The sequence below is a fragment of the Pyricularia oryzae genome, chromosome 3 (assembly GCF_000002495.2).
Source record: "Pyricularia oryzae 70-15 chromosome 3, whole genome shotgun sequence".
Taxonomy (NCBI): Eukaryota; Fungi; Ascomycota; class Sordariomycetes; order Magnaporthales; family Pyriculariaceae; genus Pyricularia; species Pyricularia oryzae.
Window position 1 is genome coordinate 4,391,357 of NC_017849.1, and position 21,669 is coordinate 4,413,025.

The following is a 21,669-nucleotide window of genomic DNA, read 5'->3' on the forward strand; positions in this document are numbered from 1 at the left end:
ATGCCCAACTTTATTGGCCAAAATGAAGATAATGGTGGTTAACCCTGGTCGAGTCGATCTGATGGTGTGACGGGCTCAGGTCACCAGGTGAGGGGAACCCTGAACACCAAATACAGCAGTCTTGCCTGCATTCATTCTAGTCTAATTCTAATCAGTCTGGAAAGTAGACTACTTGCAACCTACCCCCGAAAGCCTAACTTCCAGTTTTCAAAAGGAAAATCCGACCCACAATGCGTATCAAACGCATGACCCTGTCGGTGGAGAGCGAGGCCGACCTGGCACGAATGCGCAAGGACGAGTGCCAATATAGGGAAGTTTTGGACCTACTGGGAACCACGCAGCTAGCCAGGGACGACGAGAGCAAGCGGGTCAGGTACAGCAACATACCATTCTCGGCCAACGCCAAGTTCAACGGGCGTGATGAAGTGCTGGCCACGGTAAATAGTGCACTAGCTCCCGACATGGTAGCCTCCTCGCACAAGTCAGTAGCGCTGTTTGGCATGGGCGGCGTCGGCAAGACGCAGATTGCACTCAAGTATGCGTACAATTCTGTGAACCATTTCGACGTTGTCATGTGGGTTGCGGCCGATAACGCCATCGCTATAGGCCAGAGCTTCCGGACGATCGCCGATGGCCTTGGGCTGCTCGGGGATGGCGACGAGATGAACCACTCGGCGGCTGCTACATGGAAGATGAAGAACTGGCTCCTGAATACCAGTATGTTTTACTCGAACTCAAAGAGGAGCTTCGTGACACAGCCACTGACTCGAAGGTATATAGAATCCAGCTGTCTTGTCGTGTTTGACAACGCCGACGATCTGGCTGCTTTGAAGACGGCGTGGCCAGGGGCCACTGGCGGCTCAGTCTCAATACTTGTGACCACACGGGATCTCACAGTTGCCAGCTCGCTTGCTGCTCAAAAGATACAGGTCAATGCTCTTGGGGATGACGAAGGCACCAAACTGCTGCTAAGGGCGATCGACTTAGAAGATGGCTCTCCGCTGGATGCAGAACACGCACTCGACATCTCCAGGACTTTTGGCGGGCTGCCTCTGGCTCTCGCTCAGGTGGCAGGCTTCATTACCCAGAGACGGTTGGCCCTGAAGGATTTCCTGCCTCTGTACGAGCGGTATTCGTATAGGGTTGACTCTCGCAGGAACCCTGGTAGCGACTATGAGCACACCTTGAGCACAGTGTGGGACATGTCCTTCCAGAAGCTGACCGAGACCAACTCTGCCTGCCTCCTTAACCTTTTGTCATTTTTTGAACCAGATGGAATCGCAGAGGATATCCTGATCAACGGTTCCAAGGACCTGGATGAGGAGTTTCTCTTCCTTTCGGACCAATTTGAGTATGTCCCACCCAGACCAACTAACCCCCCTTGTTGTTCACGCCGACTGTCCCTGACCCACGCCATTCAACAGCCTCGGCGATGCTTCGGAAGAACTCATGCGTGCAGCTCTCGTTCAGCGAGCAGCTCAGTCTTCGGATCTGTCTATGCATCGACTCGTCCAGTCGGCTGTCAGGAAGAGGCTTGAAAAGTCCACTGCCGCCAAGCTTTTCGACGTCGTGGTCCACATGCTCTGCTGGGGCTTTCCTGATCACTCGAGTGTCGACATTGGCCACCAGATCTCGGCCTGGGCGCGATGCGAAAATTGCCTCCCTCACGTCCATCACCTTGTCGGGCTGGCCAGGAGCTCTGGCATAGCCGCCCTGGACCGGCAAAAGTACGCTGATCTTTTACTCCGATGCGCCTGGTGAGTCCCACGTTTCTAATGGACTCTTTATTTCTGCCATTGGGTTGCTTTTGGAAAGTTAACGTCCCACACATGAATCTCCCAGGTATCTGTATGAGCGGGAAATGTACACGGTTGCCAAAGGGATGGTCGACCAGGCAATCGCCGCATTTGACGACATGACTACGCTGACCTACGCTAGCGCCATCGACCTCGGCGGCCTGCTGGACCTCGACCTCGCCCAAGCACCTCGGGCGCTGGGACCATTCAAGCGAGCCCTCGAGATCCGCCGCGCTCGGCTTGGGCCTGAGGACCCATTCATCGCATACAGTCTAAACAATATCGCCCTTGCATACACCGAGATGGGTGAGCTGGAGCTCGCACACGAGGCCCATGCGGAAGCGGTTCGTCTCCGGCGCGAGGCCAATAGCGACAGGATCGGCAACTCGTACAGCAACCTGTCGAGCCTCCTGCTGCGGATGGGCCGTCCCGACGAGGCCGAGGAGATGCTGGCGCGGTGCCCGTCACTCAAGGACTTCACCGACGAGACGTTCCTGGCGACGGGCAACCCGCGCTTCTCGGGCGATATGGTTCTCCTGTCGCGAATCAGGCTGGCGCAGGGGCGGACGACCGAAGCCATCAGGCTGGCGTCCAAGGCGCTCGAGTTTCGTCGCGAGCTGCTGGGCAACCGGCTGAAGACGTGCGACTCGCAGTATGATGTGGCGCGCATGCTCGCCCTGGAAGGATTTGAGAGCTCGGCCATGTAAGTCCTTTTTTGTCTCTGCCCTTTGCAAGAAGTCGAGAAAAAGAATACGAGACAAAAGGAATCGAGCGGTATGTCATGAAACCAACACGCTGACACCAAATCGCACCAAAACACAGCCAACTTCTAGAGGAGATTGTCAGCATCTCCGAGACATTTGTGGAGGGCCAAGGGCAGCGAGCCAGGGCCCTCTACAAGCTCTCTGGGATTTATCACAAAGGCGGCAAGAAGGCATCGAGCGACGAGTGCAAGCAGCGAGCCCTGGAGCTGCGCGCAGACATGAGGCCGGAGCGTAGTGATGCGCCGTTTGAAGAGGCAGAGTTTGGAAAGCTCTGCTCGTGGATGCTTTGGTGATATATCTAGTCGCTATGTTAACCTACGCCAGAGTCACGAGCTTTCTTCGTTTCCCCTGGCTTAAAGTTGGCGATGTGACTGGGGCAGACGTAATATCTGACAAAGCTTGATAGTGGACGACATTCAGGGGCCGAAGGGACTTTGATCTAGTGAAACAGCGAGAGAAGAGGTCCAACTTGTGCAGTCAGGGGTGCTTGTTCGGTAGTCCTAGGTACGGATACATCAAGGTACTGGGTAGGCGTAGTAGTTGTTTGATCGCCTCTACATGTCTTTTATCTTTTTTCAGAGCAAAGGAAAACCCAACCACCACGGCTGCACTCCTATCAATCACGTCAGCCTGCCCCGGGACCCGCCTCTGCCGAAAAGCTGTAGCAAAGTCCCTCTGCCTCTAGACTTGGTTTCGGCAATATATTGGCGATGTTATCTTGACTTGTGGTCGAATCGTCGCCCGCAAGGCTGTCTCTATCTAGACTGGAATGGGACAAGACAAGCTAACCCAGTTTAAGCACGCAAGCTTGTCGAACATAAATTGTGCCACTCAACGACAAAAAAGAGCAGACCTTAATCGTGCGATTCGCTAGGAGGAATATCCGAGGCAAGCAACGGTGCAGTCTCTTCGTTGTAGGCCGCTTGGACGTGTTCGGTCGGCAACGAATCCAGAAAGCCCAAGCAGGAGAGGGCCACAGACGCCAAACCACACAGCACAAACGACACGAGATAAGGCATGCCTTTCCAGACGCCATCGAGCCTCATGCTCCAGCCAAAGATGCCTGCAACGACAGGGCCCGCGAGCAGGGAGCCCAGCGTGTCCATGATGGATAGGGTGGTGTACAACGTTCCGACCATGTCCTTTTCGACCAGCGAACTGAGCAGCGATCGAGCAAAGGGGCCGAACCCGCTCCCGAGGGTATAACAAGACAGACCTTGCAGGCGGAGAATAATGCTAGCAAAGGGTTGACAATGTTGTTTTGGAGATTTATTGCCTTGTGGCAGGGTGAAAATGTGTTTACCGATTACCACCGTAGGTATGTTTGGGGCCACAACCAGAATGGCAAAGCATGCCGTTATAAGACCGAGACTCAGCCGCGAGAGAACAAAGTCCCTTACTCAAGGGGAGAGTCCTAGCCTTTTTGAGACGAACAGGTTTACGAGCGGCAGGACGACGATTAAGATTATCAGTTGCGCAAAGGCCCTGAAGGAAACTAAGAGGTTGGCCTAGGAAACGGTAGTCAAGTCGTTTATTAATACAAACTGTGCCAATATAGATAATGTGGCAAATTTGGCAGAAAGAGCGTACCTTGGCTATAGGTATAGCATATCTCGTCGATAGATATTGCAGCAAAACACTTAGTGATTGGCGGGAAAAGTCAACAACCAGAAAAGTCAAGACTGTGCATTGAACACTCCGGTGATAGGTAATGAACTCAAAAGGTCTTGGAAACGTGCTGAAGCAGGTCACGCAGTGTTTTTTTTTGAAGACTAAAATCATTCCAAGAGGCATCGTTTCCCATTTGGGACTCGATGGCGTTTTGGTCGCTCTGCGGGAGCGTTTCGGGAACGATTCCGGCGAGAATGGTTTGGGTTATTGTACAAGCTGCAAAATTAGCAAAGCCCCGTAAATTAGGTGCCTACCTAGTTACCTTAGGTACCTAGGTAGGTAGTCTCCATCGACAGTCTTACCTAGTCCCAACAGCAGAGGCTGCCACAGACTGTTTTCTATCAAGGCCGGGCCCATCACTGGTCCAACGAGCTCCGCGAAAATATGAGCAGCCTGACCATAGAAAAAGAGGTTTGACCTGGTAATAAGTGTCGAGTTGAGCGTTCATACATATGAAACAAAAATTTGTATTTTTTGAAAACCTTGACTCACCAGTATTTTTGAGGCGAGGCATCGGTAACAATCATCATGGATAGATACTTGGTCTCCAGTAGATGCTGTTTTCGTCTTGGGCCGGTGACTTGTTTGAGAGTTTGGATTTGTGTCTTCTGCCCGTAAAACCCATTGCTCGAAGACGTGTGTTTTTTTTATGGATGGGATATAGTCAAGAAAGCAAAAGCAACAGCGCCAGCACTGGTCGTAGAAAGCTTTGTGGGGTTGAACGTTGGATTGCGAGTAGTCTCTTCTGGAGGTTTGTCGAGAAATGCTACAAACAAAAGCTGGAAATGGAAGCTTTCCATTATCAACATGCAGAAAAATACTCGCATGCCATCGAGACAATCGTCTACCCCCCACAATACTTCAAGGTGAAACCCCTCATGCCTGTTACGCAGTACCTTCGTAATAAGCTGACGCTGCATGGCCAGGAGCTGACGATTCTTTATCAAGCGAGGGTTTCCACAAAAGCGCCAGGCTTGCCCGATATGGATGGTAGTATAGACCTTCTAGGGGTCTGATTTGTCTAGCGACCAACGAACGTGTGGGTACGGACCAGGAAAATTCACCAAAGATTCGCAACCATATCGTCGTGCATTTGGGCTTCCGGGAGGCCGGGTAAGCTGACCCGTCCAAACTCCAAAGCACCCGCATCGTCGCGCGAGGGTCGCTATCGGCGGAGCCACCAAATTTAGCGAACAGTCACTGTTGCAGCAATCTACGAACACAATACATGGATAACACAATACATGGATGTCTAATACGCAACCCTTTGGGCGTACCCCCAAGACAGGCAATTCGGTTATTAGCATGTTGCTTGTCTGGAGTTTTGTGTGTGTGTGGGGGGGGGGGGGTTTCTGTCAATGTCAAATATCTGTCGTGCATTTGCTCTCCCCCCGCTAACACGGGTTGTTCCTTCTTGGCTGCCTGCTTCAAGCTTTTTTTTTCGCCCTGTCCGAACCCGTCACCCAAGAAGCCAACAAGATCAAAACCTCCCTGCGTTCAGGATGGAATGTCCTGCCGACGCAGACCGCGTCTTTGGACCTGCCATCCAGGGTTGCCGTTCTGATTTCGACTTTACGCTTCTCTTTCAGGATTCGGTCCTAGGCATCCTGCCATCTTCGGTACTGATCATCTTGGCAGCAGCCAGACTTGTATTTTTGGCTCGCCGACACGCCGTTGCAAGCCTCAACTGGCTGTACCATTCCAAGATTGTGAGTAGTTGGCGCTTCCGACGATGGGGAATCAACCAAGTAGGAGCAGGTGGATTAACCAGCGCAGGGCTTCAACATTCTGTCATTTGCACTGCAACTCACCATCTTGGTCCAAAGATGCCGCATCCAAGACCTGGAAACCAGCGCGGCCATCCCTTGGGCGACTCTCGGACTGGCCGCGACGTGTGCTCTATTTCTCCTCTCTGCAGTGGAGCACAGGAGATCAGCTCGGCCATCGTCCCTCATCGTTGCCTATTTGTTCATCTTTGTCTTGACGGAAGCCACCCGCGCAAGGACGTATTATCTCAAGAGGCAAACGGTGGCCGCTTCCATCACAGCTGCCAACTGCTGTGTAAAGTTTGTGCTCTTGATCCTGGAAGAGCAAAAGAAGACCCTCCGCTCCGGCTCAGATGGCTCCCGCAAAAAAGCAGCATCAGAGGACCTGGCGGGACCGACCAACCAGACCTTCTTCCTCTGGCTGAACAGGCTATTTTTGACTGGATACAGGCGCGCTTTCACCACCACGGATCTTGAACTGATCAGCAGCCCTTTGTATGTCAAAAGCATCCGTGCTCAGTTCCATGGAATGACCAACGGCCAAACCGCCAACGGACACTCCCTTTTTTGTATGTTCTTCTTTTTTTACTTTTTTGTTCTTTGTCTTTTCTTTTGTGTGTTCGTGTTTGCATACCGGCAATGAAACCCCTCTAATTAATCAACAGCCTCTTCCACCAATACCTTCGCCCTGCTGGCCTTCACATCCCTAGGATCTTATGCGCTCGCTCCAGTGATCCCACGACTGGCGGTGACCGGCTTCACTTTTTCACAGTCGTTCCTCGTCACTGCCCTGCTGGACTATTTGGAGAATGGACGAGATAGGCCGGCCAGCCACGGCTACGGGCTTCTAGGCGCCTACGCTTTTGTTTACATTGGCATAGCTGTAATTTGAGGCCCTGGTTTTATTCTGTCTTTTTTTGTTGTTTTTCTTTCTCTCGCTAACATCTCCCAAGGTCTCAAACAGCTGGTACTCGCGCCATACCTATAAATCAGTGTCGATTATTCGTGGAGGCTTGATCGTGTCCATCTTCGAAAAGGTGCTGCGACTAGGCGAGGATAGTAGCATTGAAGCCAAGGCAACCACACTCATGATTTCGGACGTTCAGCGTATTGTTGGTGGTCTCGTCTACATTCACGAGGTTTGGGCAGGCGTGCTGGAAACCGCCTTGGCAACGTACCTCCTACAACGAGTAATGGGGGTCTCTTCCGTGGCTATGCTGGGTCTTGCCCTCTGTGAGTGCCTTGCACTCTATGGGAACCATTATTTGGGCTTATTGTGGAATCGATGATGCTAATGGCTGGCTTATTTCCCTTACAGCTTGCGGCGTAGGCGCATATTTTGTCGCCGGCAACATGAGCCTCCAGCAGGGAAAATGGTTGAAGGCGATGGAGCAGCGCATCGATGCCACAAAACGGCTATGCGACTCCCTAAAAGCTGTCAAAATGCGCGGGGCGGAAACAAGAGTCAGCCGAGTGGTGAACGAGCTGAGGCGACTAGAGATACAAGCAGCACGCCCATTCCGTGCCCTGATAACCGCGTCCGTCATCTTGTGTCAGTGACCGTCTTTTTCAAGACATGTTCAGACCTTGCTCGGGGCATTTACTGACACTTACTTTTCTGAACAAACAGCGTATAGCACCATGACACTCTCACCATTGCTCGTCTTTGCAGCTTACATTGGCGTCAACGGCAACGATGACAATCTCGACTCGGCCACAATGTTCTCTTCTCTTGTCCTCATCGCACTTCTTGGCTCTCCGTTGGTTCATTTGTTCCAAGCTATGCCGGCTCTCGGTTCCGCTCACGGTTGCTTCGAGCGTATTCTCGCCTTTCTCAAGACCCCAGAGAAGCCTCTTACCATTAAAAACGAGCCAGAAACAATGCCTGAAAGTAATAGAGGCACCAAAGATGCATCTATCCAGCGCTCAGAGGCCAATGAGACTGCGTTATCCATCCGCCATGCTTCGATCGGTTGGTCTCCCGACGAGCCTGTGCTCAAAGACATTAATCTGCAAATCCAAAAAGGTTCCTTTGTTGCTCTTGTCGGCAAGACCGGGTCAGGCAAGTCACTCTTGCTAAAGTCGGCCATCGGAGAGGGCGGCCACGTATCGGGCTCCATTGACATTTCCCTGGACAAGGTTGCGTACTGCAGCCAATCGCCCTGGCTGGAGAACATATCGGCAGAGCATACGTGGACCCAGTTTGGAGAGTCAGGAGACGCAAAATGGCTTGCAGGTGTCATCGACGCCTGTTGCTTGGACGACCTGACTGGCTTACCCGACTACAGAACAGGTCGGATTGGTAGCGGCGGCGCTCGCCTTAGCGGAGGTCAAAAGCAACGTTTGGTAAGTTTTCCATCTAGTCCGTACACTCTGCACAATTTACAAAGGGTTTCACCGTCTCACCTGTCTTTGTTCTTTTCAATTTAGGCGCTTGCGAGAGCAATAGCTACTCGTAAGGACATTGTTCTATTGGACGATGTGTTTAGTGCATTGGATCGTACTACGAAACATCATATAGCCACACGGCTTCTCGGGCCCGAGGGGCTTTTGCGAAGGCTGGGAACGACAGTATTATTTGCAACTCACGACTGTAAGTCAGGAGAAGTTTTAAATTGCGTACAACGTATCTGCTGACAATGTCAAAATCTACTTATACATGTAGCATCTATAGCAAATCTAGCCGACCAAGTGTACGAGATCACCGTCGACGGGATCCTCACGCCGGTCCTCGTGCAGAAGCCGGCCGATGATGAAGGGACGAAACATGAAGACTCTGACGCAAAATACACAGTCACGGACGCAAGCAACGATGAGAAGACGTCGACGGCACCAGATCATGGTACTAATACCGTTATGACGCACAAGGTCGAAAATGGAGGCGAGGCCACGGGGACTTCTGTCTCGGATAAAAAAGTCTACTTGAGATATGCACGTGCTATGGGCTTCAAAAATGCTGCAACTTTCTTGTTCTTGGTTATGGGATGCGCGGTATGCTTCAAAATACCAGGTTTGTGAATCCCCACCACAAGTCGTTCATATTTCCATGACTTATTCGATCAATGCTCGCAGATCTCTGGGTCCAATGGTGGTCCACCGCAATTAAACAAGGCACCACGTACAGCAGCAGCTACTGGATAGGAATCCTCGCGCTGCTAGAGGTGCTCCCGCTTCTGATGCTGTGGCTCTCGCTCTTGTGAGTCCAAAGACTATCCCCGTACCCGATCTTTTACAGAACTTTATACAATGCCAACCAACTATATCATTCAGTCATGTATTGTTCTTCATAGTGCCCAGGTCGGCTTCTACCATGCACGACAGCCTTCTTCGGACAGTCCTCCTGGCGCCATTTGGATTCATCAGCCGCGTCGACACGGGCAGCCTCATGAACCGCTTCAACCAGGATCTGATGTTTGTGGACACTCGCCTCCCCATTGATCTCTTCAACACCTCGATCGACTTCTTCATAACCATTATCCAGTTGATACTGGTAGTCTTGGTCTCCAAAGAAGCGCTCGCCATACTTCCCGTCGTATTCGGCGCCCTGTATCTCATCCAGAAGGTCTACCTTCGATCGTCCAAGCAGCTGCGTCTGTTGGACCTCGACTGGAAGGCAGATCTGCACACCGCATTTGGCGAGACCACGGCTGGACTCTCCGTCATCCGCGCCAACGGCTGGCTGGACCCCATGCGAGCAAAGTTCGCCGAGAAGCTGGATCGCTCGCAGGAGCCGTTTTACCTGCTCTACATGGTGCAGAGGTGGCTCCAGCTTGTACTGAACCTCGTGGTGGCGGGGCTGGCCATTGCCATCGCCGGCGTCGCCATCGGGTTGCGAGATAAAGTCGCCGCCGGCGCTGTGGGCGTCGCGCTCCTAAACACCACCACCCTCGGCGAGACGCTGACCAACTTTATCATGTCCTGGACCTCACTCGAGACCTCGCTCGGAGCCATCGCCCGCGTCTGCACATTCGAGCAGGACACCCCGCGAGAACGTGAGGAGCCGTCGACTACAGATCTGCCAGACAATCGGCCCGGCGCCGGCCAGATCAGTTTCGAGAACGTCTGGGCCACCTATGAAGATGAGGGATGCGGCAGCAACTGGGGGCTCAGCGGCATCACCCTTGCCGTGCAGCCAGGCGAGCGGGTTGCCGTGTGCGGACGTACCGGCTCGGGCAAGTCGACGCTGCTGCTCGCTCTGCTGGGAATGCTCCACACGCCTGCTGGGAGCATCCGCATAGATGGCGTCGACACGTCCACCCTGCCGATTGACGTCCTGCGTCGTCGATTCACGGTCGTTTCCCAGGACAGCTTCTTCGAGCCGACGTCGACGTTCCGCCAAGAGCTCGACCCGAGCGGTGACATGTCGGATCAGATCATCGAGGAGGTGCTCCGGGAATGCCGCGCATGGGAGATTGTCGACGGCTCGGGCGGTCTGGGGGGTAAGCGGGCGGACGCAAACCTCTCGGCGGGCGAGGTCCAGCTCTTGGCCATTGCGAGACTCGTGCTGCAGTGGCAAAGCCAGCCGGCAGGGTCGGGCGGCATCATCCTCCTCGATGAGGCGACCAGCAAGTGAGTCCCCTTTTTTACCCATGCGCCCCACGAAGAAAAAAAAAACAGCGAGGAATTGCTGTATGCTAACCTTCTTCCAAAACTAGCCTGGATCGGCAGACCGAAGTCCTTGTGGAATCGATCATGGCCGCGAGGCTGCAGCACGCGACTGTCGTCTCCGTCATGCATCGACTGGAAGCGGTGGCTGCGTACGACAAGGTTGCCGTTTTGGACAAGGGCGTCCTGGTGGACTTTGGGCCCGTTACGGATGTCATGGCCAGATGCGAACTTTTTACCGGATGAGCAGCAGGCATTAGCATCGCTTTGATAGCTGCGCCTGTCGTTGCAGCGCTAGAGAAATATCATACCCTTCCTGGGATGGTCCCTCGAACATGCCCTGTACAATCATCCCGACAGACCGGTTCGGCCCTATTCTAGCCCCGCACCAATATATACTACGTATAGTACATTTGATCCACCGACGCACTAACCCAGTGCTATGCACATGGGCCATGGATTCTGCCATTGATTGAAAACATCTCTGCCTGTCAAGGGCCCATATAAATCGCCACAAGTACCACCATTTGTAGACTATTGCAAGGGCATCCAGTTAAAAGATGGTGGCACCTGCAATAGCTCGAGGGCCCTTGCGTGTAGAACAACGACGTTGGCCCATACTTGATAACATCGGTCATGTATCAAACTTTTATTCGGCCTTGCCTAGGTGACTTTCACTTGTTTGGTAAGGGGGAAAGGAAATGGCTGGAATTGGGATCCAAGACGTCCGAAAATAAAAGGTTTGGTAGCAGCAACAGAAGCAACCAATTTTGGGTGCCAACTCCTGGTTCCTGATAATTGTGACCCTCGACAGTCCCGGTCGCCTTCTCAGGGGCCACTCCCTATGCCCTGGACAAGTTCTCTTCTCGACTGCGATACCCACCATGCCAGGCTTATGCAGCTGATAGACTGCCCTTCCAGTCGCTGTAGTCGTCGCCAATAGGGTCTTGTCGGACTTTTTCTTTATTTATGGCAGCATTGAAATTTGCTGGACCGTCTTCCACCGCGGGGGAGGATTTACTACGGGGAGCGCGGGTTGTGTGAAGGCCGGTGAACGGCGCGATCAGATCCGAGACCGGCGCATCAGTGCTCTTTGCATGTGGCAAAGATTAAGTGATGCAAATACAGGTGGATGGTGCTCAGGAGCAAAGGGAGTATTGTGCCGGCTGCGGAGGTTCAGAGGCAACATGATCCAACCCCCATCCAGCGTTGGCCGGCAACGGAAAGATGAGGCAAAGCGGAAGGTGGTGGAAGGTGGTGGAAGATGGTGGAAGAAAATGGTTATTTTTGGTGACTATCCACTCACGCTCGCTTGTTGCTACCGGTAGTTGTAGGAGTACTCACTCGCTTGTTCCATCTTATGCTCACTGATCGGGCCTTGTATAGATGCATGCCCCGTATGTATCGATACAACTTGCTACATCGCTCATCTTGGTGACGACAGCCCTTTGGTATGACGGCCGACTCGTAATTGTCTTCTCGACGGCATGTGCTCAGCCGGACCTCACCTGATTGACTGCCTTGGCGTGTTCTCTGGCCAATGAGATATACATATACCTCGCCTATTTTAATTTACTCCCACGCTGTCGGAGGCCCTCCGAGTTGCACAGCAGCTCGGTCTTGGAGCCTTTCCAAATATTTTCGGCTTTTCGTCCTCGGACCGATGCGGCTCTGTGATGCCGGCGCCCCTGATGTCAGTTTTACTCATTTTCCTTTCCTCTCTTCCTTGGTAGGTATCTGGTGGTCGTTCAATACAGATAGCCTCGCAAGTAATAATAGTATGACAGGATGCAACCTCTGGTACCTCCCAGAGCTTATCCAAGTTCCCTTTTTAAGGACGCTTTCCATGCTGCAGGATATCCTGACTCGGGCCAAGTCTTTTCTTTCTATCAGTCCAAAGAAATCTCGTCGTAGTCAAAGACTTGTATTAGTGCCAAATTTCCAACCAGTGCACATGGATAAGAGCACCACGTCGGGCGGTCCAACTTTGGTCGCCACATCCCTGGCCAGTACAGATGCTGCTGCCCCTGAATCTTCTCCTCTCAGGCTGAGCTCCACCGGCCAGTCCTCAGCCCATGACGTTTGCAATCAGGGTATGTATGAGACGAGATACGCACAATTTTGGTCAGGCCCGCAGCCATGACGATTCCCTAGACTTAGTTTTCTGGCAAGCAGTCTCTTCCTCGATACCGGCTCCACAGCCAGATTCGAGCAGAGTAGCGGACGAAGAAGCGCCCTCCCTCTCCAAGGTCAGCATAGCAGCCGCCGCCCGCGAGATCATCTGCGCAGTCGGCGAGGACCCGGCTCGCGAGGGTCTTGCAGAGACGCCAAACAGATACGCCGAGGCGCTTCAGTTCTTCACTCAGGGCTACTCCAAGAACATCCACGAGGTGTCCAATGATGCGATATTCAGTATAGACTCGAGGGAACTCGTCATCGTCAGAGACATTGACATCTTTAGCATGTGCGAGCACCACATGGTTCCATTTATTGGAAAGGCAAGTTTCTTTTTAGGCCTTCATTCTCACACCTGCAGAACAGGCAGACATCTCTCCACCAATACAAAGAGGTAATGGAGAGACCGTCAAAAACAAAGCCCCAGCTGACGCTGTATACAATGGATCAAAGATGCACATTGGATACGTTCCCAACGGCCGCGTGCTAGGTTTGTCCAAGCTGCCCCGGATCGCCGAGGTCTATGCGCGCAGACTCCAGATCCAGGAGCGTCTGACAAAGCAGGTCGGGGAGGCCATCAACGAGGTCCTCAGTCCCCTGGGCGTCGCCGTCGTCCTCGAGTGCACCCACATGTGCATGGTGATGAGGGGCGTGCAGAAGACGGGGACGGTGACTCTGACGCAGAGCATGACTGGCTTACTGAAGGATGATCTGAACGAACAGAACAAGTTCTATACCCTGCTTTCTCATGGACAGCGTGGTTAGCTCTGGAGGGTATTCGCAATGTATCAGGGAGAGGGGAACAAAAAGGGAGGGGGGGCATGAACTAGAGAGAAATATGACAAATGCCGCGTTTCTTGCTCCTGTAACGTATCCTCATGACCCATAATAGCTAGTTTTGTGGCCGCAGGTGTTTACTCTGGTCATGAACCTCAGCCTTCCCTGCATATATGCTGGTCAAGCTACACCGAGGTACTTGCAGGACCCCCTGGATCTGATTGGAGCGAGAAAGAGGTCCAATGCACTTAGCAATTTATGCTGCATGCTACACGAGAGCCTGCCAGAGTGGTAGCCGGCCGTCAGCGCATAGCGTACCTCGGAGAGCAGAGCAGGGTATATAAGTGCAGAAGCCGGCACGTACGCTTCATTTACCTGTTCACCCTCCTTACCCCTTTTTATCCGAAACAAGTCCAACCAACCACTGGCTTTCATGACCAAGTCTTGTCGACACCCCTTCTACTACCCCACGTATTACTTCCTATCACCCCAAACCAAATTCTACAGGAGATTTTGCTCTCCTATACGTATCCCATTATGGCCACCCTCGACTCTCTAAAATCGGCCCTCAGGCAGAGAGCCGCCACAGCAACACAAGCACTGCCGCCCTTGTCGGAAGCGCAGTACAGCGCCGGCTTTGACATGTTTGTCAAGGAGTCGGGATGGGCGACCTACCAAGACTTCATCATACCCCAGCTGTCTCAGCTCGTGGCCCCTCTACTCAACCGGCGTGTCCGCCTCTCGGTGCTCGAGATTGGACCCGGCCCAAAGAGCGTGTTCGGATATCTGCCCGAGCAACAGAGGCAAAAGATCACAAAGTATGTTGCATACGAGCCCAACACCCTCTTTGCTGCGAGACTAGAGGAGTGGTTTCAGTCTGGTTCAGAGCTGGTGCCTCCTCTCCCTTGCCTGAAAACCTCTCCCGAAATCCGTCACACTCCATTTGCCCTGGACGGGAATAACTGCATGGACGAGCCCGAAGAGGCTTTCGATCTCGTCTTGTTCTGTCACAGCATGTACGGAATGCGCCCCAAAGTCAAGTTTATCGAGCGAGCACTGGGCATGCTCGATGGACGGTTCGACGGTGGAATGGTGGTGATCTTCCACCGTGCTGGCAGTCTGCACTTGGACGGCTTGGTGTGCCACTCCACGGCATCCTTCCCTTCTGGTGTCATCCGTGTGACGAACGACGACGCGATCCTGGATGCCTTCGCCCGCTTCGTTGCTGGGTACGCTGTTGATGATGTGGACGAACAGTCGGTCAGCATCCGATCCGACTGGCGTGAGGTATGCCGGTCTCTGGGCCGCCGTGAAGGAGCCCACCCAGATCTCCTCGGCTTCGGCGCACCCGAGGTCATGATCGCACTCACAAGACACGCCACATCCCTACCAGAGCTGACGGCTCAAGTGCCACTGCTCATCGGCAGTCCGCAGAATAAGATCAAGAACCGCCAGGCCCGTCTTCATCGCCCAGCCGCGGTCTTTGGGCCAACAGAGATCCAACACCTTCAGCGGTGTGTCAGATGGGCGCTCAAGAACAAGACCAAGCTGACCGTCGTCAGTGGGAGCCACAGCGACCAGTGCCTGTGGCCCAACGTCGTCGCAATCGATATGGGATTCTTTGACAAGGTTCAAATCTGCGTGGCTGAAGACGGCAAAGCAACATGTACTCCCGAGTCCAATGTCTTTGTCGTCGCCGAGACCGGTGCAAAGGCCGGCGACATCATCGAGAAGACCATGGCAGCCGGCTTGACGGTACCCCTGGGATCTCGCCCAAGCGTCGGCGCAGGTCTGTGGCTCCAGGGCGGGATCGGGCATCTGACCAGGCTGCACGGCTTGACGTGCGACTCCATCGTCGGGGCCGTCATGGTCAGTGTCAGCTCCGGCCAGGTTCTCTGCATTGGCAACGTGCCAGGCCCACACCAGCCGGCCGGCTCCGAGCGTCCGGAGAACGAGGCTGATCTGCTCTGGGCAATACGAGGCGGCGGCACAAATTTCGGTATCGTGGTGAGCGTCACCTTCAAAACCTACACAAGCCCAACCTACTCGGTCCGAAACTGGATTGTTCCTCTGAGAGGCGACAGCGAAGCGCTTCTCAAACTCGAAATGTTCGATGAGCTCGTCGCGGGTAAGCTTCCAAGAGACTGCTCAGCCGACGCGTACCTGTACTGGGACGTGGGACAGATGCATCTCGGCGTGACCATGTATGAAGCTTCTACCAAGGCGCCCGCCTTGCAAACAGCACAGGCCGATCGCTTGGCTAAAGTACTGGGACAGGAAGCTTCATCCAAGGTGGTTGATGGCATCGGTCTATTCGATACCGAGATGTACATGTCTGGAATGCACGGAGGCCATGGCGGGGGCAAGACCTCGTCGTTCAAGCGATGCATGTTCCTGCGACGTATCGGAGCCGAAGCCACCGCCACTGTCTTGCAAAACGCCATCAAAACTCGACCCTCGCCGTTCTGCTATCTCCATCTACTGCACGGCGGGGCGGCCGTGATGGATGTGGCTGCGGATTCCAGCGCGTTTGGCTGCCGGGACTGGGACTTTGCTTGCGTAATCACTGGCGTCTGGCCCCGAGACCAGGATGGAATTCAAGCTGCTGAAACCGCAATACAGTGGGTGTATAATGTCGTCGGGGCCTTGCTTCCCCTGAGCACCGGTGTATACGGCGCCGACTTGGGCCCTGATCCTCGAGACTCTGCGCTGGCCACCAAGGCGTTTGGACCAAACCTGGCACGCCTGGCACGTCTCAAAACGAGCTCCGACCCGTACAGCATCTTGGCCTACGCCTTTCCCCTCCCGAAGGTGCCTACAGAGCCAAAACTCATCATCTTGGTCACCGGGTTACATGGCGCCGGCAAAGATTACTGTGCCGCGATCTGGGTCTCTGTATTCAACAGCAGCAACCCAGCCCGCAAATATCCGACTGCATGCGCAATCGGCATCAGCGATGCGACCAAACGAGAATACGCCGAGGCCACGGGTGCCGACTTTGACCGGCTTCTCTCGGACCGGCCTTACAAGGAGCAGCACAGATCAGGATTGAATGCGTTTTTCAAGAGTCAGTTGCGGCGACGGCCTCGTCTCCCAGAGGAGCATTTCCTCAAGGTGGTGCGCGACTCCGCACCCATCGATGTACTACTCATAACCGGGATGCGAGAGCAGGCCCCGGTTGCAGCCTTGTCGCACCTGGTACCAAAGAGCAAGCTGCTCGAGGTTCGCGTCACAGTAAGCGAAGAACTGCGACAGGTTCGTCGAGGGTCTCGCAAGGATCTCGCCATTGGTCGCGGCAACTGTGCCGCCTTGTGTGCCGCCGAGGACGGAACCGACGGCGAGGGCATCAAACACGCCAGGCTGGGCTCGATGACCTCGTCAGACTGCCCGGATTTAACCTTTGAGAACGACATTCCCGGAAGTAAAGCAGTGAAGGCTTTCGCTCAAGACAGATTGCTGCCGCTCATCCACGAGGACCTGCAACGACTGGTACAAATGATACGTTCAGTGCCAGACCACCCACGCGAGGGCATCGAATTCCGCCACGTGCTCGACATCGCACAGCGCCCCGGCGGGCTCGACCTCTGCTCATCCCTGCTGCAGAGCCACTTCGCCGGCGACTGGGCCCAAATCGACGCGCTGGTCTGCTGCGAGGCCGGCGGCTTCCTCTTCGCATCGGCATTGGCGACGCGGGTCGACGTGCCCCTGGTGCTGATCCGCGAGGCCGGCAAACTCCCGCCGCCGACCATCTCCACGAGCAAGCTTCCTTCGCACATCTCGTCTCCGGTACTCGCTGACTCTACATTGGGCAGGATAGAGATGGACCTATATGCCATCTCGCCGGGCGCGTCCGTTGTGGTCGTAGACGATGTGCTCGCTACCGGCAGAACGCTTTGTGCAGTACTGCGACTACTCAAAAAGGCCGGTGTTCATGAAAAGAACATTAGCGTTATAGTAGTCGCCGAGTTCCCTTGTCATCGAGGGCGGGATGTTTTGCACCAACATGGCTTTGCAGAGACCAGCCTTCAAAATCTTCTGGTGTTTGGTGGTCCCTAGGTAAGAGAAAGCTAAGAATCCTGGGAGACTGTTAAGAGTAGCGTTGTTAGAGTTCCGCCAATTTTACCTCCACCAACAACACACGCAATAACAGTTGAATCAAATTCAGAAATCAATATCAGAAAAGTGCAAATTCAGGCTAGTTATTCATCCTGCATGTCAAAATCTTTCAACACTCTTCAGGGGTATCATGTAAAATCTACGCTACTCTGCCTTCCCGCGCTGCTTGAACATACCCAGCGATAGCGTACATGCCATAAAATCCTAGTAGTACACAGTACTCGCAATCCGGAGGAAAATGACAAGAAAAGAAAAGGGGCAGTATATGCAAAAAAGAACTCTTCTGGAGAAAGTGTGAACAAAGTTGCCAGAAATGACTAAAAGAAACAGTGAATAAAGACTGCCAATGGACTTCAGGCCGAACTTGTCGTGTCGGACACCTCAAAATCCAGTGGCCGCCTCGGTAAGGACGCTGAGCAGACTAGCTGCGGCGCCACCAATACCGGCGGCGCCCAGCGTTTGGCCCCAGGCCTTTTTCTTCTCCCGACGCGCAGAGTCTCTATCACGGCTGGGCTCAGCGCCTTGAGAGTGGTGCCCGTGGCGGCGGGCATCCATTGAGCTCGAGTGTCGGTGGTGGCCGTGACGAGAACCGTACGAGTAGTAGTCGCGACGATCCCCGTCTCGGTCACGTTCTCGGTCGCGGTCTCTTCGCCGCCTCTCACGATCCCGCTCTCTATCTCTGTCACGATCGCGATCGCGGTCACGTTCCCTCGACGCTTCACGGTCACGGTCGCGCTCCCGTCGTTGTTGTTCCCGTCGTCTCTTATCAGCCGACATATCTTCGGGTGAGATCTCGATAGGCCCCTCGCGGTCGAATCGGACGTGATTTTCATTCTTGTTTTTCAGTATCGGCTTGGGCGGAACTGTGCTTGCTGGCGTTGCTTTACCATCAAGACCCTTTGCTGCAGCAGCCGCTGCCATGGGTAACACGAAGGGATAGACTTTTGTACCCTTGTCATCCGTCTTTTCATCATTCGTGTTCCTCTCCATTTCGTCACTGCCTCGGCGCCTTTCCTTCTCAGGGGTTTCACGATAAGGGCGGCCGCCATAAGGTCGTCGCTCTCTCTCGCGGGATCCTTCATCAGACGAAGAGTCGGTATCCCACAAAACGTCATCGGATTCGCTCGTCGAACCAGACCTCCACTTGTCGTCCCGGTGGTTTTGCCGCATACCATTGTCACGTATGCCACTGCTTCCATCGCGCATAAAACGAGGAGGTGGATAGTTTTGACCACTATATCTTGCTCGGCGAACCTCATCGCTCTCGCGGGCAAACTGTGCAATTTGTTCACGCGAAAGAACCCCAAGGATGGCGACAAAGTCGGGACGAGCCTCGTACCGAACGCCCGCTCTGTCAAGCACTTCGGGGCTAACAAGCGTGCGGCGAATTTTGGTCCATGTGGCCTCGAGGGGAATCTCGTTACCATGGCTATCGGGCTGAAGTCGTGAGAACTGCCGTTGCTGCTGCTGCTGCTGCTGCTGACCTATGGCAGGCATCTGCATGGGGGAGCTGCCGTACGCCGGAGGCGGCGGCTTAGTAATTGCTGCCACCGAGGATGCTGGGCTGCTGTATGGTGGAAGGCTGGACGGGCTGCCTGGGACACCAGGGGGTAATTGGTCCCCTACTGGAGGAGCAGGCAAGTAGCGGCCGCCAGGAGCATTTGGCGAAGTTCCAGGTGAAAAGAGAAGATGAGAAGGTTGCGGAGGGCCAAGATGCATCGCTGTCATGCGGTGGTCAAGGTGCATCAGATCCTGCGTCGATATCAAAGCCAGCGAGTTGTTCGAATCACTGTAGGTAGAATCTGAGTCCGAAGCACCAGAATCCGACCCTGAATTCTGACGAAGTGGTATCTTGGCCGGAAGAGGGGGGTTATACACGATGGGAGCTTGATACTGCTGAGAATCGACCCGTTGCTGGCCATCATTGCCATAGAGAGTCGGGGATTGCAGGGAGTCATAGGGGTATGGGGTTGCATGTATAGTCTGGTGCGGTGGTGCACTCTGAGGTTGTGACGGTTGGCTTTGAGAACGGGCCCGAGATCTTGGTGACATTTGGTTTGAAAAGCCGCCGTGGGCGTTTTGGGGACTGTATTCATTCTGAGAACCATGCACAGAATCATAGTCAGGGGGCCCCCGATTGAGTTTGACTGATGGTAGAAACTTCTCATTGGCAGTCGTCGGAGGTGAGATGACTTCCTTGGGACTCATGGCGTCGCGATTATCAGATGGATAAGGCGTAATTGACATGGGTGGTCCCCGTGAATTCGGACCTTCCGCGGCAGGCAAAAGACCTCGAACTGACGGCGGGTGGTCTTGATCAAAGAGACCGTTGGAGTCCATTTCCCGGATGTAAGCTCGGAGAACCTCCTATATGATGCAGGAAACGTCAGTAAAACCGCTGAAAACCATGCCCAAGAGTTGAAGTCCGGTGACTTTACGTGATTCAAAAGAGAAAGAACACCATAGGGATGAGGGAAATTCAGCGCCAGAACGTACCTTGTTTCGCATCAGAACCTCGCTGGAGAAACCTTCTCGCTCAAGCTCGGTGGAAAACTGTTGCCACAGCTCCTCTTCTTCCATATCGCCAGCGCTCATGTGCGCAACCCGGCGCCGCGCAAGCCGGGCAGCTATAGCATCGACTTTATCCTTGATAGAGTCCAGCTGTTGGCTCTGAGGGTTGTCCACAAACTGCTGTCTCGCCTTGGCTGGGTTGTGCAGTTGGACCGTATCCAGGAAAATGTCGATGTTGGTCTTTTGGTTGGCAAGCTTGGTCCTGATCAAAGCGATCATGTCCTTTTCGCGGCTATCCGCAGTGCCAACAATGTAGCCATCACGGTGTGGACCCTCCTCAGAAGGGGTATCGGCGCTGCTTCCGCCATACTTTTCCAAGATAGTATCCAACTGCTTCAAAGTGAAGTCGCAGTCCTCAACGATGGGACCAAGCTGGCGCGCGTAGACGCTGTGCTCCTGCTGGGTCGTGTTCAACAAGCTGTCTGGATCTTCTGCCTCGACGCGCAGGTGCTTAAGGCACGTATGCAGCGATCGAACCACAGTTGCAATGTCGGAGAAGTCAGGACCAGACAGCCGCGCGCGCCGGTACAAGGCACGGGCGAGAGAATCTGCGGTCTGGATCGATTCGACCGACGTGCGGTTCATCATTGCGGTCGTTTCGGTCGCTGTCAAAGCGGCGCCGGCAACGGTATTGGGGCTAAGGGTTTTATGGCCAGCCACGGCCGTTTCGACAGTGGGGTTCTTGCAGAACGACAACGCCACTGGAGATGGCTGCTCGTAGCAGTCGTTGCAGGAAGAGTGGCGTTGGGAAGAACGGCTCAAACAAGACTCGACTGAGAAGGTGCCTCGATTCTTGGGTTCAGTCGCTTGCCTGCATGAATATTGATGAGTAATATAGGCGGTCCTGCCGTGTCTGGGGGTATCGAATGGGCTGTTCCTCGAACACGCTGTGAGAACTCGGGCGATTATGTGAGGAGGGAGAACCGAATCTTGTTCACAGGGCAGGTTTCCACAGTCTTGAGGAGGCCTTATGAGTAGTGGTGGTTTTTGTCAAGAATGATGAAGGAAAGGGCTTGGTATAGACAGAAGCAAAAGGCACAGGATGCATGCAGGTGCGGAAGCTACAAAAGAAAAGAAAAGACAAGTGCCCCGGGCAGGCTACTGTAGAAGAATAAACTAGACAACACCCTGGTACCCGCCGCAATGTACCGTACCCTGCTAGTATGTATGTAAGCAACCAGGGCGCGGCGCCAAGTTTAAGGTAAGGTGAGATAGGTATAGAAACAAATGACTGCGCTTTTGTTTCGGGCAAGCTTCTGATACCCCATGAAAGTGAGTGGTTGGTCAGTTCATCGACGATCAGCAAATCACACGCTTTTTTTGTGTACGAACCGGCGACGGAAAAGAGAATGATCGGCCAAAAACCCGTGGCCAGCGGGCAGACTTTTTCTGATTCAATTTCGATCAGAGACAAGCGTTGTCATCAAG

At 53.8% G+C, this 21,669-nt stretch overlaps 7 protein-coding genes across 7 annotated transcripts; 5 read left to right on the plus strand and 2 right to left on the minus strand.

Annotated features, from left to right (window-relative positions):
* Positions 1 to 230: 230 nt before the first annotated feature.
* Positions 231 to 1,761, plus strand: MGG_16848 (uncharacterized protein; the record flags this gene model as incomplete). Its single annotated transcript, XM_003712502.1, has 3 exons — positions 231 to 717; positions 781 to 1,351; positions 1,425 to 1,761. The coding sequence occupies 3 exons, from the start codon at positions 231 to 233 to the stop codon at positions 1,759 to 1,761; spliced, it is 1,395 nt and encodes a 464-aa protein (XP_003712550.1).
* Positions 1,762 to 1,915: 154 nt separating this feature from the next.
* MGG_16849 (uncharacterized protein) lies at positions 1,916 to 2,853 on the plus strand (the record flags this gene model as incomplete). The annotated part of the gene is made up of 2 exons (XM_003712503.1): positions 1,916 to 2,499; positions 2,619 to 2,853. The coding sequence occupies 2 exons, from the start codon at positions 1,916 to 1,918 to the stop codon at positions 2,851 to 2,853; spliced, it is 819 nt and encodes a 272-aa protein (XP_003712551.1).
* Positions 2,854 to 3,414: 561 nt separating this feature from the next.
* MGG_15121 (uncharacterized protein) lies at positions 3,415 to 4,758 on the minus strand (the record flags this gene model as incomplete). The annotated part of the gene is made up of 3 exons (XM_003712504.1): positions 3,415 to 3,776; positions 4,534 to 4,649; positions 4,724 to 4,758. The coding sequence occupies 3 exons, from the start codon at positions 4,756 to 4,758 to the stop codon at positions 3,415 to 3,417; spliced, it is 513 nt and encodes a 170-aa protein (XP_003712552.1).
* A 947-nt stretch (positions 4,759 to 5,705) lies between these two features.
* Positions 5,706 to 11,018, plus strand: MGG_05044 (canalicular multispecific organic anion transporter 1). Its single transcript, XM_003712505.1, has 11 exons — positions 5,706 to 5,940; positions 6,008 to 6,566; positions 6,663 to 6,880; positions 6,951 to 7,230; positions 7,316 to 7,549; positions 7,628 to 8,343; positions 8,428 to 8,590; positions 8,663 to 9,007; positions 9,070 to 9,193; positions 9,268 to 10,566; positions 10,653 to 11,018. Exons 1-11 carry the CDS (start codon positions 5,734 to 5,736, stop codon positions 10,846 to 10,848), a joined length of 4,341 nt encoding a protein of 1,446 aa, XP_003712553.1. The 5' UTR covers positions 5,706 to 5,733; the 3' UTR covers positions 10,849 to 11,018.
* A 1,683-nt stretch (positions 11,019 to 12,701) lies between these two features.
* Positions 12,702 to 13,542, plus strand: MGG_05045 (GTP cyclohydrolase I; the record flags this gene model as incomplete). The annotated part of the gene is made up of 2 exons (XM_003712506.1): positions 12,702 to 13,040; positions 13,231 to 13,542. The coding sequence occupies 2 exons, from the start codon at positions 12,702 to 12,704 to the stop codon at positions 13,540 to 13,542; spliced, it is 651 nt and encodes a 216-aa protein (XP_003712554.1).
* Positions 13,543 to 13,964: 422 nt separating this feature from the next.
* Positions 13,965 to 17,740, plus strand: MGG_05046 (adenine phosphoribosyltransferase). Its single transcript, XM_003712507.1, has one exon. The coding sequence runs from the start codon at positions 14,092 to 14,094 to the stop codon at positions 17,608 to 17,610; it is 3,519 nt and encodes a 1,172-aa protein (XP_003712555.1). The 5' UTR covers positions 13,965 to 14,091; the 3' UTR covers positions 17,611 to 17,740.
* On the minus strand, positions 17,737 to 21,638 carry MGG_05047 (uncharacterized protein). Its single transcript, XM_003712508.1, has 2 exons — positions 20,167 to 21,638; positions 17,737 to 20,037 (listed from the first exon to the last, which is right to left on the minus strand). Exons 1-2 carry the CDS (start codon positions 20,827 to 20,829, stop codon positions 18,052 to 18,054), a joined length of 2,649 nt encoding a protein of 882 aa, XP_003712556.1. The 5' UTR covers positions 20,830 to 21,638; the 3' UTR covers positions 17,737 to 18,051.
* Between the last annotated feature and the right edge of the window lie 31 nt (positions 21,639 to 21,669).